We start from the raw sequence: 18,098 nt of genomic DNA on the forward strand, positions 1-18,098 counted from the left end.
GTGGGTATAACTGAGCATGGAGTGCTAGTTGAGTGTTGTACATAAATTCTAGAAACTTAGCTGTGTGGCTCTGAGTACGAGAGCAGAGCAATAACTTAGTTCTAACCTTTAGCCTAGCTCGTAAGCCTGCAGTGGAAAAACCAGGGCAAGAGACTTTCCAATGGGAGCCAGCAGTTTGGTTGCTCTGCAAAAGCTCCCAGCAGCCTAACCGTGACTGAGTCCAGCAACAGCTTACTGAAACACAGCCACACACAAACCTATAGATTCAAACCTAGGTCAGGAACTTACAGAGCTCAGATCAGGGGAGCTGTGAAAAGACTTCTCCCTAGATTACACCGCTATGGAAGCACTGAAAACGTGAAGCTTCTCAGAGTGAGTTGTGAAAGCACAAGAAACTCAGGCCAGATATCCCCCTAGAAGTGAGCAGAGTCCAATACTAATATAAAATTCAATTCAAGAAGGAAGCTGGAAGAATGGCAAAGAAAATGGCCAAAACAAAACAAAACCCAACTATAAAGAGGTACTATGGTGACAGGGGAGCTCAAGACTCAAACAGAAGGCTTGAAAATATGTACAAGCAAAAGCCGAAAAAAAAAATGCAGATTAGACACAAGCCCATCAAAAATTCTTAGAAAAGTTAAAGTGCTAAAAAAAAAAAAAAAAGGCAAAAAATTGATTTAAGCCATGCAAGAGTGATAGAGGAAAGATGGGAAAAGTAATGAGAATTATCCAAGAAAGTTATGAGAATGAACAGTTTGAAAATAATATGTACAAAACCTCACTAAAGAAAGTAATTTCTTAAAAATTAGAATCGGCCAAATGGAAGCTAAGGAATTCATGAGACATTAGGAAATAATAAAAGTCAAAAGACTGGAAAAAAAATTAAAAGAAAATATGAAATATCTGATAGGAAAAACAACTGACTTGGAAAATAGGTTGAGAAAAGAAAATTTAAGAATCACTGGTCTACCTGAAAGCTACGGGGAAAAAAAGAGTCTAGACATCGTATTTCATGAAACTACAAAGGAAAGTTGTCCAGATATCTTAGAACTAACCAAAGGGCAACACAGAAAATGAAAGAATTCACTGGTCACCACTTAAAAGAAACTGCAAAATGAAAACTCCCAGGAATATTTTAGCCAAAATCCCAAACCCTCAAGTCAAGGAGAAATATTACAAGAAGCCAGAAAGAAAGAATCCAATAATCATGGACCCATCATCAGAATCACACAATATTTAGCAGCCACCACTATAAAGGATATGATATTCCAGAAGGCAACAGATCTAGGATTACAACCAAGAATAAACTACCCAGCAAAACTGAGTATAAACCTATAGGGGTAAAAATAGGCATTTAATGAAACAGAGGACTTCTAAAGCATTCTGGATAAAAAGACCAGAGCCAAATAGAAAATCTGATGTTCAAGGGCAGCACTCAAGAGAAGCATAAAAAGGTAAATATGAGTGAGAAATCATAAGGGACAAAAAAAAAGTTAAACTGTTTTCATTATTATATGAGGAGATGATACATGTATTCTCTATAAACTTTATCATAACCAGGGGGTGTAGAGGGACCCTAACTAAACAAAGAACCTAGGTATGATTCTGTTTGCATGATCTCAAAAGAAGAATAGAAAGGTGAGAAAGATAGATGCACTGGGAGAAAGGGGAAAGGAGAGGAAAAATGGAGAAAATTATCTCACATAATTGGGATAGGCAAGGAAGAGATTATACAATGGGGAAGGCATAGGTGTGTGTAGGGGAATGGACAACACATGAAGCCCATTCTCATCTAAACTGGTTCAAGGAGTGGAGAATACACATATACACACAGTTGGGTACAGAAATTCATTTTACCCAACAGGGAAGTAGGAGGGAAAGGGGTTTAGAGAAAGGTGTGTGGAGATAAAAAGATGGGTAGATAAAGGGAGACAGTGGTCAGAATAAAACAGATTTTTAAAGGGGTACATGGTTAAAAAGAAAAGGATATGTATAACAGAAAAGGATGTAGCAATCCTAACTATGAGCATGAATGGGATGAACTCACCCACAATGGAAGAGGATATCAGAAGGGATTAAAACCAGAATCCAGCAATATGCTGTTTACAAGAGATACACTTGAAAGAAAAAGATACACACGGAGCTAAAAAAAGGGGCCAAAGCAGAATCTATTATGATTCTGTTGAAGTAAAAAAAAGGTGGGCATGATCTCAAACAAAAGCAAATCTAATTAAGAGATAAACAGGAAAATTACATTTTATTAAAAGGCACCATAGCTAATGAATTTTTTTTTTTTTTTGCTTTTTGGTGAGGCAATCAGGGTTAAGTGACCTGCCCAGAGTCACACAGCTAATAAGTGTTAATCGTCTGTAGCCGGGTTTGAACTCACGTCCTCCTGACTCCAAGGCTAGAGCTCTATTCCCTGTGACACCTTGCTGCCCCAGATAATGAATTAATATCAATACTGAACATATACATACCAAATGCCACAGCATCTAAATTCTTAAAGGAAAACTTGAATTATAGGAGGAAATAGAAAGTAGAAACATAACCATGGGAGACCTCATTTTATCCTTCTTAGACATACATGAAATAAATAAGAGAGAAGTTAAGGAGGTAAACAGAATTTCAGAAACGTTAGGTATGATAGACCTTTGGAGAATAATGAATAGGAGCAGAAAGGAGTTTACCTCAACTGGGCATGGCACCTTCACAAGAACTGACCATGGATTATGGCATAAAAATCTCACAAGCAAATTTAGAAAAGCAGCAGCTTAAAAACACCTTTTTTTCTGCCCATAACGCAATAAAAATTATTCAACAAGGAAACAGCCTTTGAAGCATAGACTAAAGATTAATTGGAAACTAAATAATCTAATCCTAAAGAATGAGTGGCTAATGGTTCTAATTCTTACTTACAACATCACTAATGTGAAAATATGTTTAACAGGAATATACATATGTATAGCCTATATCAGATTGCGCACCATCTTGGGGAGGGAGGTAGGGAGGGGAAGAGAGAAAAATTTAAAACTCAAAAGCTTATGGAAGTGATTGTTGATAATTCAAAATAAACTAATTAAAAATTTTTAAAAAATGAGTAGGTCAAAGAACAATCATAGAAATAATGATTTCATTAAAGATAATGACAATGAGACAACTTGTCAAAATTTGTGGGATAAAGCCAAAGCAGAACTTAAGGGAAAACCTGTATCTCTACAAACACTTATATCAATAAAAAAGAGAAAGAACAGATCAGAAAATCAGGCATGCAACTAAAAAAATTAGAATACCAACTAATTAAAAACTCCCAATTAAACACCAAAACAGAAATCCTGAAAATCAAAGGAGAAATTAACAAAATTGAAAGTAAAAACAAAAATTAAACTAGGAGCTAGTTTTCTGGGGGAAAAAAAACAACTAATAAAATAGATAAACCATTACCTAATTTGATTTTTTAAAAAATAAAAAATTATCAGTATCAAAAATGAAAAAAGTAAATTCATAACCAACGAAGAAGAAATAAAAGCAATTAGGAGCTATTCTGCCCAACTATATGCCAATACAATTGACAATCTTAATGAAATAGATGAATATTTACAAAAATATGAATTGTCCATAGACTAACAGAAGAGTAAACAGAATACTTAAATAACCCTATCTTAGAAAAAGATATTGTATATGCCATAAATAAACTCCATAAGGACCCAGCACCAGATGGATTTACAAGCAAACTCTACCAAACATTTAAAGAACAATTAATTCCAATACTACATAAACTGTTTGAAGAAATAGGTAAAGAAGGAATCCTACCAAATTCCTTCTTTGTCACAGATATGGTCCTGACAACTAAACCAGGGAGACTCAAAACAGAAAAAAAAACCAAAACCAAAAAAAAACATAGACCAATTTCCCTAATGAATACTGATGGAAAAATTTTAAATAAAATAATAGCAAGAAGATTATAGCAATAGATGACAAAAATCACATACTATAACCAGGGTGAATTTATGCAAAGAATGTAGGGCTGATTTAGTATTAGTTAAACTATAAGCATAATTGACCATATTAATAACAAAAATCACACAATTATTTCTATAGATACAGAAAAAACTTTTGACAAAATACAACATTCATTTCTGTTAACACTAGGAAACATAGGTCTAAATGGAACTTTCCTTAAAATAATAAGTAGTAATAAGATAATCTAGAATCTTTTCCAGTAAGAGTGGGGGTAAAGCAAGGATGTCCATCATCACTATTATTCAATATAATACAAGAAATGGTAGTTATTGCAATAGAGTAAGATAAAGATATTGAAGGAATAAGCATAGACAATGAAGAAACAAAACTATTACTTTTTGCAGATGATATGATGGTTTATTTTGAGAGTCCTAGGGAGTCAACTTCAATGAAGTTACAGGATATAAAATAAACCCACACAAACCACCCATATTTCTGTATATTTCCAACAAAAGTCAGCAGAGATAGAGAAAATCCATTTAAAATAACTACAGATAGTATAAAATACTTTGGAGTCTTCCTGCAAGACAAACAGAGGAACTATATGTAAACAGAATTACAAAATACTGTTCATACAAATAAAAGACATCTAAGTAATTGGCAAATATTAATTGCTCATGAATTGGCTGAGCTAATATAATAAAAATGACAATACTACCTAAATTAATTTACTTATTCAGTGCCATACCAATCAAATAACTAAAGAATTACTTTATAGAGTTAGAAAAAAATCATAACAAAATTCATTTGGAGTAGTAATATCAAGGGAATCAATGAAAAAAAAGGGAAGGAAGGACTAGAAGTACCAGGGCTCAAACTAAACCAGGGTTCACATCTATAATCATCAAAACAATTTGGTACTGGGTAAGAAACAGAGTTTAATCAGTAGAACACGTTAGGTATACTCTATATAGAAGCAAATGAGCACAATAACCTAATGTTTGATAAACCTAAAGATTCCAGCTAGTAGGGCAAGAACTCACTAATTGACAAAAACTGCTAGGAAAACTTGAAAGCAGTCTGGCAAAAAGTAGGCATAGACCAATATCTCCTAACACGTATCAAATGAGCTCAAAATGGGTGCATGATTCAGACATAAAGGGCGATATATATGTGTATGTGAGTATTTGTATACATATATGTAATTTAATATAACATGGAAGAAATTACCTATCAGATCTATGGACAGAATTGACAAAGGAAAAGGGAGAAAGAGAGGTTCACAGGAAATGAAATGGATAATTTTGATTATATAAAATTAAAAAGTTTTTGCATAAATAGGGTTTCTCTGACAAAGGTCTCATTTCTACAACATATACAGAACTGCATCTAATTTACAGTAAGAGCCATTTCCCAACTGATAAACTGTCAAAGCATGTGAATGAGCAATTTTCAGAGGAAGAAATCCAAGCTATTAATAGCCATATGAAAAAATACTCTCAGTCAGTAATAATTAGAGAAATGCAAATTAAAACAACTTCATACCCATCACATTAATAAGATGACAAAAAAGGAAAAAGACAAATACTGTAGGGGATATGGGAAAATAGGTGCACTAATGCACTACTGGTGGAATTGTGGATTAGTCTAACATTCTGGAAAGCAATTTGGAACTGTGCTCTAAAAGCTATTAAGTTGTACTTTCCCTTTGATCCAGTGATACTGCTACAAGGTGTTTATCTCAAATAGATCAAAGAAAGAGGAAAAGGACTTCTATGTACAAAACTATGTACAAGAGCTCTTCACAAATAATTGGAAACTGAAGGGATGCCCATCAATTGGGGAATGGCTGAACAAATTATAATATATAAGGGTGACAGACTAGTACTATGCTATAAGAAATGATAAAAGGGATAGTTTCAGAAAAACCTAGGAAGACCTGTATGAACTAATACAAAATGAAGTGAACAGAACCAGAACCATTTATACTTTAACAGCAATATCGTAAAAATATAATCAACTTTGAAAGACTTAGTAACTGATCAACACAATGACTTACCACAATTCCAAAGAACTCATGATGAAACATGCCATCCACCTCCAGTTAGAGAACTCATGAACTCAGAGTGTAGATTGAAGTACATGTTTTTTCCTGCTTTTTTTCTTTTAGGGGGGTGGGGAGCATGGCTAATCTGGAAATGTTTTGCATAAATATACATATCTGTAATAGGTTTTGGGTTTTTCTGCCTTTTCATTGGATAGGGAAGGAGGCAAGAGGACAGAATTTGGAACTGAAAAAGGAAAGTCTATATAAAAAAAATAAAAATTAAAAAAAAATGATAGTCAATTGTGAAAGACTTAGTAACTCTGATCAACATAAGAACCAACCATAATTCTAAAAGACTCATGATGAAACATGCTATCCATTTCCAGAAAGAGAAATGATAGACTCAAGAGTGAAGACTGATGCATATTTTCTTCTATTTCTTCATTTTGTCATACTTCTTGTTGTTTTATTGAGTCAGTATTTTGTGTCTGGTCCATTCTACTTTTCAGGACATCCATTTCTTTAGTAAGGTGTTCCATCATCTGTTCTAAAATGTCAATTTTCCTTGCCATTCTTTTTTTTTAGGCAATTGGGGTTAAGTGACTTGCCCAGGGTCACACAGCTAGTAAGTGTCAAGTGTTTGGTCTGAGGCCGGATTTGAACTCAGGTCCTCCTGACTTCAGGGCCGGTGCTCTATCCACTGCGCCACCTAGCTGCCCCCTTGCCATTCTTTACTCCTTAGTTTCCCCATTCAGTCTCTCTTGTTTAATTTCCTCCAGCAATTCCAACAGTTCCTGTGGCCATAATGCCAACGTTGGGTCAAGTTCTGAAACTGAGTTGAGGTGGGTAGGGCCTGCCTCATGCTAATTATAATGGGCTAGATTAGATCCTTCCTTCAAGGGGCTCCAGGGCTACTCTGGTGTTGAGTTCTGCCTGAGGGTTCTCGGACTCTCCCTGCTGAATCATGTTACATATTATATACAATACTAGAAGCCGGTGCTTCCCCAAGATGATAGGGGATCAAACGGTACTGTTGTGTTAGGTCCTAGTCACAGGCTTCAAGGACTGTATGCTGTCTATGTTTCTTTCTCTTACAGCTAGGTTCAGGCCACTGGTGCCACAATAAACCCTAACTGGGGGCAGCTAGGTGGCACAGTGGATAGAGTACTGGCCCTGGAGTCAGGAGGACCTGAGTTCAAATTTGGCCTTGGACACATAACATTCACTAGCTGTGTGACTCTGGGCAAGTCACTTAACCCCAATTGTACCACCAAAAAAACCAAAACAAAACAAAACAGACAAAAACAAACAAAAACAAAAACAAACAAACAAAAAAACCCCAATAAACCCTAACTGGAATGTTCTCTTTGCTAGGCTAGGACTGAGTTTAGGTGCTACTGTAACTGGGCCAGCCTCAGGATCTGTTTGGCTCAGTCCAGGAGTGCTATACTTGGACCTGTCCAGAATGCCCAGAGGCTGCTCTCTCCAGAGCTGGGCTCAGATAACCAGCCACTGACTTGGGGAATGTTAGGCTCTGATGCTGTTTGCTTCAGGCAGGCAGTGATTTGCTGGACCCACATATAGAATGCCTCAAAGTTGTTCTCCAGCAGCCAGAGGGCATGCCTTAGACTGAGCTTTGGTGCCACAGAGTGTGAGCAAAGAATCCTGGGACTTCCCTCAAAGGCTCCAGAGGTTGCTTATGCTCCACTCTCTGTGTTATGTCCTCAATCTACCCAAATGTGTCTATATCAGGATCCCTCTGTAGGACTCTGTGGTCTTCTCTGTAGATTCTTGGGTTAGACAGGGAAGTCTACTGGTGATTCTTTACATCCCTTAGATTAGCCTATCTTTAAGCCTTGATGGAGTATTTTCATGGGATCAGAGAATCTCTGAATTCTGTCATACTGATATCTTCCTATAATCCCCCAGTGTTTATTTAAGAAAAAGGAATTTTTCCTGATTTTTCCATTACATCTCCACTATATTTGTATGGTACAGCTTATTCATTAATCTGTTTAACTTTGTAACCTGTGTTTATCCTTTTGCTTGATGATTATATTTTGATAAAGTTCTATAAGAAACAAGTATTTATTTTTTAAATTAAAATTTTTTCAATGAACAAAAATGTATGTTCTCCTCTTCCAATGAAAAAAAGAAAAACAAAACTCTTGTTACAAATATGCATAGTCAGTAGAGCAAAACAAATTCCATCATTCAATAAGCATTTATTAAGCACTTACAATGTTCCAGGTGCTGTGCTAAAACTGTGAGGATCTAAAGAAAGGTAAAAACACAACCTCTGCCCTCAAAAGAGATCACATTCTCATGGAAAGCAACATGCAAACAATTATGTTCATACAAGGTATATATAAATGGGAGGTAATCTGAGGGGAAAGGCACTAACATTGTGTGTGGGGAGAACCCATTACATGTTGACATTGCTAATAATGATTAATATTCTATTCTTGTATCTTGTAAATGTGTAAGGTATTTTATGAATGTGACTTTTATATATAAATTAAAAATAGAAAAATATTCATAATTGTTCCTTTTTAAGATATTAAATACTCCTATTTCTCAATGCAGTTTGATTTGAATTCAACTTTACTGAATATCATCGTTATAGTCATTTTTTAGTTGACTATTACATGACTAGCATTTCAAATGAAATACCTCAATCTTTTTTTCATTAACAGTAAAACTTAGTCTTTATTACAAATATTATATTTCACTTCTCTTCTACTTTTTGCTATATTTAGCAGGAAGTAACATAACTTAATTTCATAACTGTGTCTGTAACCAAACTTTTTTGATAAATTATGTCACATTCCAATTTCTGTAGCTTTTTCTATTTTTGAAAGAGTGGACAAATCTGGTGATAATGAATAACAGTTGGTGGTATATAATTAATTTAATTCTTCTTCTTAGCATCTTTAAGGACTTTTTATTTGTCCAAGTCAATAAATATTTATTAAGCGCTTACTCTGTCTTATGTCCTGTGTTCAGGTCTAGGAATACAAAAAAAAAAAAAAAAAGTAAAAAAGATCTCTATCACAGAGTTCATATTCTAATGAGGAGAAAACATGCAAAGAACTATGTACATACAAGATATATACAGGGTAAATGGAGGTAATTTCAAAGGAAAGGCATTAGCATTAGAGGGACCAGGAAAGGACTGTTGTAGGAAGTTGGATTTTAGTGGAAATCTGAAGGAACCCAGGAAAGCTAGGAGGTGAAGATAAGGAGGGAGACATTCTAGGCATGGGGAGCCTGTGAAAATCCAGAGTTATGAGATACAGTGTTTTACGGAAGGAACAGCAAGTAGGCCCATATCACAGGACTGTAAAGTGCACGGTGGGAAACAGTGTAAGGAACCTGGAAAGGTAGGAAGGGGCAAGGTTATGAGGACTTCGAGAGCCAAACAAAGGCAGTGACATATACAAGAGAGGCTTTGAAAGCAGAATGAACATGACTTGGCAACAGTTTGGATATAAATGATGAGAGAGAGTAAGGACTTGCGGATGACACTTCAAATGTAAGCCTGGTTGACTGGAGAACGGTGGTGGTGCCCTAGACAGTAATAGGGAAGTCAGGGTATGGGGTGAGGGTGGGGACAGATGATTAGTTCAGTTTTAGGCATGCTGAATTAACACTATCTATGGGACATTTGACAATGACATGTCTGGGTGAGTTCAATTTTAAATTTCTCCTTGGAAGACTTCTGTGAATTCTTTCTTTTTGGAGTATCATATGTTCTTGGTAGTTCTGGAAGGTTTTCTTGAATAATTCCTTGAAATATATTTATTTAAGGAATAAATGTATTGCTTGAAATAAATGTTACTTGAAAATTTCTTGAGATACAATGGCCAGATTTATTTTCTTTTTTGTTGTGTTAAGGATGTACTGATGTACTGAAATTTGATCTGTGACTTTATGTATTTTTTCTAAATTTTTTTTGTACTACAGTGAAATGAGGTCATTCTTCCAATATACTTGCATTATCTTCAGTTTTCTTTTTCACAATTATTCTGCTCTTTGCTGCCTTCCATAAAGTTTCAACGTCTTTTAGGCATTTTCCATTTTTATCATTTTTTCAATGTTGCCTCACAAAAATGCATTTGGTTGTACTGATATCTTCCTAATTATTTTTCTTGGGTCTTTTAAAAAATGAATCTGATTCTTTAATTTTCAGACAGTGGATGTCTATTATCCAGCTGACCTTATCTCTTCGGTTTTCTCGCCCTGATTTGGTTGTTGCTTCAATCACACATTTTTCCTGGTGTTTTTTTTCTCCTTTCTCTATTAATGCTCACCAAAAGGTGTGTCACCATGCTTCTCCTTCCCATTTCTACCCCACTCCAGGTTTTCTCATTTAAATATATATATATATCTTTTTACCATACAATGCTTTTTGGTCCCTCCCATCCATTCTATTTTATTTATTCTATTTCTTTTGAATAAGATATAGCCTGCTAAAGCTGTATTCCAGTCATCATCCCACCTACCATCCAAACCCATACACCAATTTTTTTGTTTTTTGTTTTTTTGGTGAGGCAATCAGGGTTAAGTGACTTGCTCAGGGTCACACAGCTAGTAAGTGTCAAGTGTCTGAGGCCAGATATGAACTTAGGTAATCCTAACTTGGAAGCTGGAGCTCTATCCACTGGGCCACTTAGCTGCCCCCATATTCCACCAATTTTAATGGATATGCGTAAGGTCAAATTTACTTAAGTCACTAGAGTTAACTTTGTTATGTATATTTTGTGCATTTGTATATAAGCACCTGAGGCCATAGGTTTTACTGCTGAACACCATAATAAAATTGTACGAACACTGGATTTGAAATCAAAGGTCCTGGTTCAAGTAGCTGCCTCACACTTACCATCTGTGTGATTTTGGGCAAATCACACAGGGTCATGCAGAAAGTAAATGTCTGAGTGGAATTTAACAAGTTGTATTGTCACTTATCCATGGGTCATAAGAGAAAAACGGTAGCAGAGACAATTTACATATATATAATCCCTAAACCTCATCAACTACTAGTTTTAACCTTTTTCCTTATTAAAGCTTTTTGCAAAAATTACAATAAGTGGCAAAATAAACTTCAACTTCACAACCTCTCCTTTTCTCTAAAGTCTACCTGACTTTAGATCATGTAGACTTAAAGTCACAAAGTAATAATGATGATAATAATAATAATAATAATAATAACAGCTAACATCTATATACTTCTACTACGTGTGAAGCACTATGCTAAGTGGTTTATAAATATTATCTTATTTGATCTAAGTGGGACAATTGAGGCATACATAAGATACTTTGACTCCTGGGACGTTTTAAAAATATATTAATGAAAGGGACATGGTATGCCTATTTCTATGTTAAATATTAGCTGGACTTAGTTTTGAAAGTGTCTCAATAAAGCATTTTTCCCTCCACAACTCCAGGTTTGGAACTCTATAGTGTGTCTTTCTGAAACACTTTTCCTTCTACTACAATATGAAAAACATAACACAAGTTCTATTGATAGGAACATTGATAAATTTAGGGACATCATTAAACGTTTTGTTAGTTGAAAGATTATATATTTGGATAGTGATATGTGTGTGTGTGTGTGTGTGTGTACACACAAACCAATTAACAGAAACTCGTTGAGTGACAAAGGAAATTTCTGATGAAAATGGTAAAATCCTGCATTTTGTCAAAACAGTTTTACAAAAACAGGATCCACCATTTGGCAGGACTTAAGTCTCCCAGTTCTAGGGTAAGCCATTATTTTACCTTTCCTGGAATGAAGCAACAGAGATTGGAATCCACATACTTCATGAAAGTCATATTCAACAGTGAGAGCCTTGTTTCTACAGCAGCAAGGATGTCCGCATGACGAGCTAATGAATGATTTCTCCTTTCTGACTCTCTCCTATAACAGAAAAGGCAACCATCAATAGCACTACAGACTAAAATTTCAAGCAGCCTAAGTGCTTTAATGAAACAACCTTACTACTACATGCCATGTTATTTAAAGAATAATGGTTTAAATTATTATTAGGTAATGGTTAATGTGTTACTGTAAACAAATGGTTAGTGTGGAGAGGTACAGTGGCCTCGAAGTTAAGAGAGATGGCCTCAGAGTCAGGAAGACCTAAATTCAAGTCCTGAGTGACATATATGGACTGTGTGCCATTGGACAAACTACCATGTATCTCAATGGCCCAAGCATTTCTAAGACTGTAAGCTACAGAACTGCTGATCTGCTTTAGCAGAGGGGGTTTCCTTATCAGAGTGCCTACGCGTGTCAAATCATAGGTCCTCACTAAAATAAATAAATAAATAAATAAATAAAGTTTTACTACATCCATATATCCTAATATGTGCTAGCATTCATTGCTAAATGATTACTCTGATATCATCCTTGACTCCTCACTCTCATACACTCAGTTGCCAAATCTTGTTTCTATCCCTTGCATCTGTTCCCTTCCCTGCACCCAAATAGCTACCGGCTCAGTTTAGGCCCCTAGTACCTTCGGCCTGGACTCTTAGAGTAGCTTCCCAATTGGTCTCTCTGGGTCAAGTTTCTTGTTTCCTCAAACCATCCTTCCCACAGCTGCCAAACTGATTTTCCTATAATCTGACCCCATTACTCTCTTACTTAATAAATTCCAGTGACTCCTTATTACCTCAAGATCAAATATAAACTCTGTTATTTAAATCTCTTCACAACATGTGCCCAACCTACCTTCCAGTCTTATTGTATACTGTTTCCTCTCTACATACACTGTGGTCTAGTTAAACTAGTCTGTCACAATTACATGTCTTTGAAAAGGCTATTCCCCTTACCTACCTCACACCCATCTCTCAAAATCCCTGGTTTCCCCCAAGGCTCAGTTTAAGCACTATCTTCTCTAGAAGGCCCTTCCTTCATCCCCGAAGCTGCTAATACTTCCCCACAACCCTAGGTCCAATCATCTTGCATCTTTTTTGTATTTACTTATATATGTACATATTGTTTCCCTCGTTAAATTGTAAAATTCCTTGAAGGAACTATTTTCACTTTTGTCTTTGTATCCTCAGCACCTAAAAAGACTGGCACATAAGCAGATACTTAATAAGTGCATACTGAATGTTTGGAAGAGGTTAAAAAAAAAACCCACAACTAAAAAAAGAATTGTATTGCCTCTATTCCACTAAAGTCCTCTTAGTGGACTTTAATGCCTTATACTAGAATGGAGGTGGTCCTGAGTTCTCAAAGTCTAACTCTAGTTTTGAATATGGCCTTGGTACAGACTTCATATCTATCATTTCAGCATCAATCTAGCTAAATTCAGAGAAGCTTATTCCAGGTCAGTCAAAAGTGTGATCAAGGGATCAGAGATACGGAGTTGGAAGGGACCTTAGTTGTCATCTAGTCTAGAGATAAAGATAGGGACTGGACTGGTAATTTTACCCAGTATAAGGAACTCCCAAGTGAGAAAATTCCTACCAATGCATACTGGTGCTTTCTTGGCAACAGATAGTCTTAGAGAGCTACCTAAAACACTGAGAGATTAAGAGATTTGTACTCAGGTCCTCCTGTCTCTGACACATACAGGCTATGTGACCCATTCATCCGAGAACCAATATTTCTAAATTCAGAGAGATGCATCACTAGATTGATAACAAGATCATAGGTTTGGCGTTGAAAGGAATATCAGTTGCCTTCCTGGCTTCAAGGCCAGATTTCTATCCACTATGTCACTGTCTCTCTAGTCTAACACCTTCATTTGTCATGTGGGAGGTTAAGTGATTTGTGTATGGTCACAAAGAGTAGTAAATGGCAGAACTAGAATCTGAACCCAGGTCCTCTGACTCCAAATCCAGCACCTATAATGCCCAAACTGAGTAGCGGCTGACATCTACAAATTAAGGCAGCTGACTCTAAGATCATGGCCACTGGACAGAATCCTGGATGTCCCTAGGGAGCACTGGGCATACTGATTTTTAGGCTATGGTAAGGTGAGGGAGTCCATGATGGTCTTGAATTTTCTGACTATGGCAAGTTTTGTGGACAGGTGGTGATCTACAATGGTATGAGAGAGAACCCACACCAATGAAACCACAGATAATTTTTAATCACTAGAAATTAATAGATGAAACCACTATTTTAAAACTTTGTACCTATTTACATCTTTAAATTGGATTTCATCACATAAAATGTCCATTAACAACTTAACAGTTACTCCCTCTGTATATTCATCGATGTTCTTAGAATGTGACAGGATATCTGTCTTCAAATATTTCATGTGGAATCACTATCATGTGGAAGAAAAATCATATTTACTCTCCTTAGCTTTAGGGAAAGAAGTAGAAGCAATAGGAAACATTTGCAGAGGCAGATTCTAGAATCTGCTTAAGGAAAAATTTTGGAGTACAAGAAAGCAACAGATTACCAATCAGTAGAGGTCTCCAAACATATACCAATTCTTTGGGGATATTGTACAAAGTCAGGTATAGGTTGAACTAGATGGCCCCTGAAGCCTTTTTCAATTCGGAGATTCTTTGGGTCACTGTCTATTAATCTTTATATGTGTGTTTATGCTTTTCCTTCTACATAGATGGAGTTCACATGTCTTACAGTCTACTGGTTCCAATTTTTTTGCTTTGCATTATTTCATATGGTTTTCTATCCTCACTCATATTTATTTATCTTAATGGCACTGTGACACTCTATATTACATTGATGTACCATTTTTAAAAGATACTCCCTAATTATTAGAAACTTCTCTTTAGGCATGTGCCTAATTTTTTAATAATGCTAATTTTATTATTCAATCAACAGCATTTATTAAGCACTAGGCACTGTGTTAGAACCTATAGATATAAAGATAAAAATAAAGGTCCTTGACTTCAGAGAGTTTATATTTTATCAGAAGTAACATGTGCACGTATAAGGGTATGTAAGTTAAATGCAAAATAAATAGAAGGTTAACTTTTGGTAGGGGAAGGCATTAGCACCTGGGGTAATCAGGAAAAGCCTTATGTAGAAGGTAGTGCTTAAGCTGAGCTTTGAGAGCAACTAGTGATTCTAAGAGGCAGAAGTAAGGACAGAGTACATTAAAAGCACAGGGCACAGTCTGTGTGAGATGATGTACATGAGGAACTATAACATGGTCAATTTTGTTATCTTATAGATTTCATGGAAGAAAATAATGTATCTTATGGCTAGAAAGGAAAGTTGGATCCTGGTTATAAAGGATTTTAGGTACCAATAAGACAAGTTTGCATTTGATTCTGGAACAGGGATTCTTAATTTGGCCTGTGTGGACTTAGTTTTTGAATATTTTGCTAACTGTATTTCAATATAATTAGTTTCCTTTGTAATCCTAGTCTTTTATGCTTTTAAAACATTCTTCTGAGAAGGGGTCCATAGGCTTCACCTGATTGCCAAAGAGGTCTATCATACAAAAAAAGTTAAGAAGCTTTGTGATAAAGGTAACAAAGAACTACTGGAATTAATTTACAGGCGAGAGGGGAAGATGTGATATGGTTAGGCCTACACTTTAGGAACATCACTTTAGCAGTTATGTGAAGGGTGGATAGGAGAGGGCAGAGATGTGAGGCAGGGAGGTCAACTGTCAACAACAGCTTATTAGTTACTCCCTTCGTATCCTTATCAATTTTTTTAGGGGTGAAAGCTGTCTTCAAGTACTTGAATCACTATCCTCTCCAAGCTCTGTTTCCGACTCCCTGGACTTCATCACTATGCCCCAGCTGCATTCTCATCTTAGAAGTTTCCTTATCCCCTGTAGCCTTCTTATCCTGGAAAATCACTACCCTTGCAGCCCCCTTCTCCTACTGGTGAGTTCTTTTTGGAACCCCATTTTAGAGAAGGGCTGAGGCCAGCCATCCTTCATTCCTCTCCTGGTTCTGCTTCTGACTCTCCAGATTTCACCATCATGCTCCCATGTGAGTAGCCCTGTCCTGACTTATCAAGTCCCTTTTATGTGTTGTCTTCCCCCATTAAGAGGGTAAGCTCCTTGATGGCAAGGACAGTCTATATTTTTGCTTAGCACAGTGCCTAGCACATAATAAGAGCTTAATAAATGCTTGTTGATTTGATTCGTCATGTGGAAGAAGGATCGAACTTTTTCTGCTTGGTTAGGAAGGAAAGAAAAAGCAACTGGGGAAATCTGGAGAGGTAAATTCTAGCTCGATGTAAAGAAAAATTTCCTCACAATTAGCAAGCCTGTTATAGTAGTCCAGGCAAGAGATGATGGTTTGAACCAGAGTGGTGGCTGTTTAAGGAAAGAAAATGAGATAGATGTATGAGATGTTGTGGAAATAAAATCAATAAACAAGACTTGGCAAATAAGTAAAAGCAATATTTTCTAAGTCTTGTAGTGTACCCCCATATTGCTCTCCAAAAATATTTCACCAGCTATATTCATTAAAGTACTCTTTTTTTCTACATCTTGCTAGCATTAAGTTTTGCTGCTTCTAGTGGTTTTTGCTAATGTAATGGATGAGAAGTGGTACCTCACTTTTTTTACACTGGTTCTTTTGATTATTAGTGAGCTTGAATGTTTTTTCAGGTCACTATTTACAATTTGTGTTTTTTCCTTTTTAAATTGTCTGTTCATATACTTTGACCACTTATTTACTAGGGGCTGAATGGTACTCTTCATTATTATGGGTTCCCTTTTAAATATTAGATACTCAAGCTTTTATGTGTTTTATTTGCCACAAATTATTTTTCTGAATCTGCTTTTTATTGTTTTCTGTTATTAAAAAGCTGTTTTTATGTAATTCATCTAACTTGTCCTAAACAAAATTATATCTTTAATAGATAAAAATCTGTCCTTTATAAGACATATATATGTGCATATGTATAAATGTATATATAGATGTGTGTATGTATATGTATGTGTATATGTATATATGTGTGTGTATGTATATATTTATATCTCCATACACATTCCATTTTCTTCCATCTTTCCTATGTTTAAGTCCATAATCCAGATTTATTAAGGGTGAGAAAATGACAAGAACTGAATGGATGGTCTGATGGATGAGGAATGTATCTAAATTTATCTTCTACCACATTCGCAACCCCTTTCCACAGCTATATTTACTAACAGGTTATCCCTTTTTTTCCTGATTTCTATTTTCTAAAGATTTATTAAACACTCACCATTTGATTTTATTTCTGGGATATTTCTTTTTCTTTTTTTTTTTTTGGTGAGGCAATCAGGGTTAAGTGACTTGCCCAGGGTCACACAGCTCTAAGTGTCATGTGTCTAAGACTGGATTTGAACTCAGGTCCCCCTGACTCCAAAGCTGGAGCTCTATCCACTGTGCCACCTACCTGCCCCTGGGATATTTCTTTTCCCACTAATTAGCCATTTCCCTCCCTCCCCAGCAACAGCAAGTTTTGATTACGATTGTGTCCTGGAATTTTTTTTTCAGGTTTGGAAGTATGAGCCCACCTTTATTTATTTATTTATTTTTTACCTTCTCTATATTCTTACCTACTTGGTTTTTCTTTTCTTTCTTTCTTTTTTTTTTTTAAAGTATTTTATTGATGCCTTTTTTGTCTTTACATCAGTCATTTCTTACCCTTCTCTAGACTAAACTTTTTGGGAAAAAAAAAAAAGTTAAGCAAAAATATCTTGATACAGAAATTGTATTGTCAGTTTATACACAATGCTGTCCTACTAGTTCCCCACATCTCTATCATGAGGAAGGAAGTCCTTTTCTTTAGAATCTTCACTGGCTTTTCTGTTATTCTGAGTTTAACATCTTTTTAGTGATCTTTTCATTTACATGGTGGTGGTCACTGTGTATGTGTGTTCTTGGTTCTGCTCTGTACTCATGCACACAAATCTTCCTTGGTTACTCTGAATTCCTTGTCATTGTGATTTTGTAAAGCACAATAATATTCCATTAACAGCTTGGTTTTTTATGAACACTTATAACTTTTACAATTCTATAAAGAAGTCCACTAATAATTTTATTGGTATCATTCAATTTGTTTATTAATGTGAACTATATTGTCACTCTTACTCTATTTTTCTGGTTCAACTATGAACAATGAAAGTTCTCTATTACTTGG

The 18,098-nt window shown here is 35.7% G+C and overlaps 1 protein-coding gene across 1 annotated transcript in view; it reads right to left on the reverse strand.

The window, feature by feature from the left end:
• The window catches only part of LOC114050029 (F-box only protein 28), a 61,812-nt gene that overhangs the window by 19,309 nt on the left and 24,405 nt on the right, over window positions 1-18,098 (reverse strand). The window contains exon 3 of the mRNA XM_027871556.1: window positions 11,792-11,930. Coding sequence (XP_027727357.1) covers window positions 11,792-11,930 — 139 coding nt within the window. The remainder of the gene's footprint in view (window positions 1-11,791; window positions 11,931-18,098) is intronic.

The sequence above is a fragment of the Vombatus ursinus genome, unplaced genomic scaffold (genome assembly GCF_900497805.2).
Source record: "Vombatus ursinus unplaced genomic scaffold, bare-nosed wombat genome assembly UNPS02014798.1, whole genome shotgun sequence".
Taxonomy (NCBI): domain Eukaryota; kingdom Metazoa; phylum Chordata; class Mammalia; order Diprotodontia; family Vombatidae; genus Vombatus; species Vombatus ursinus.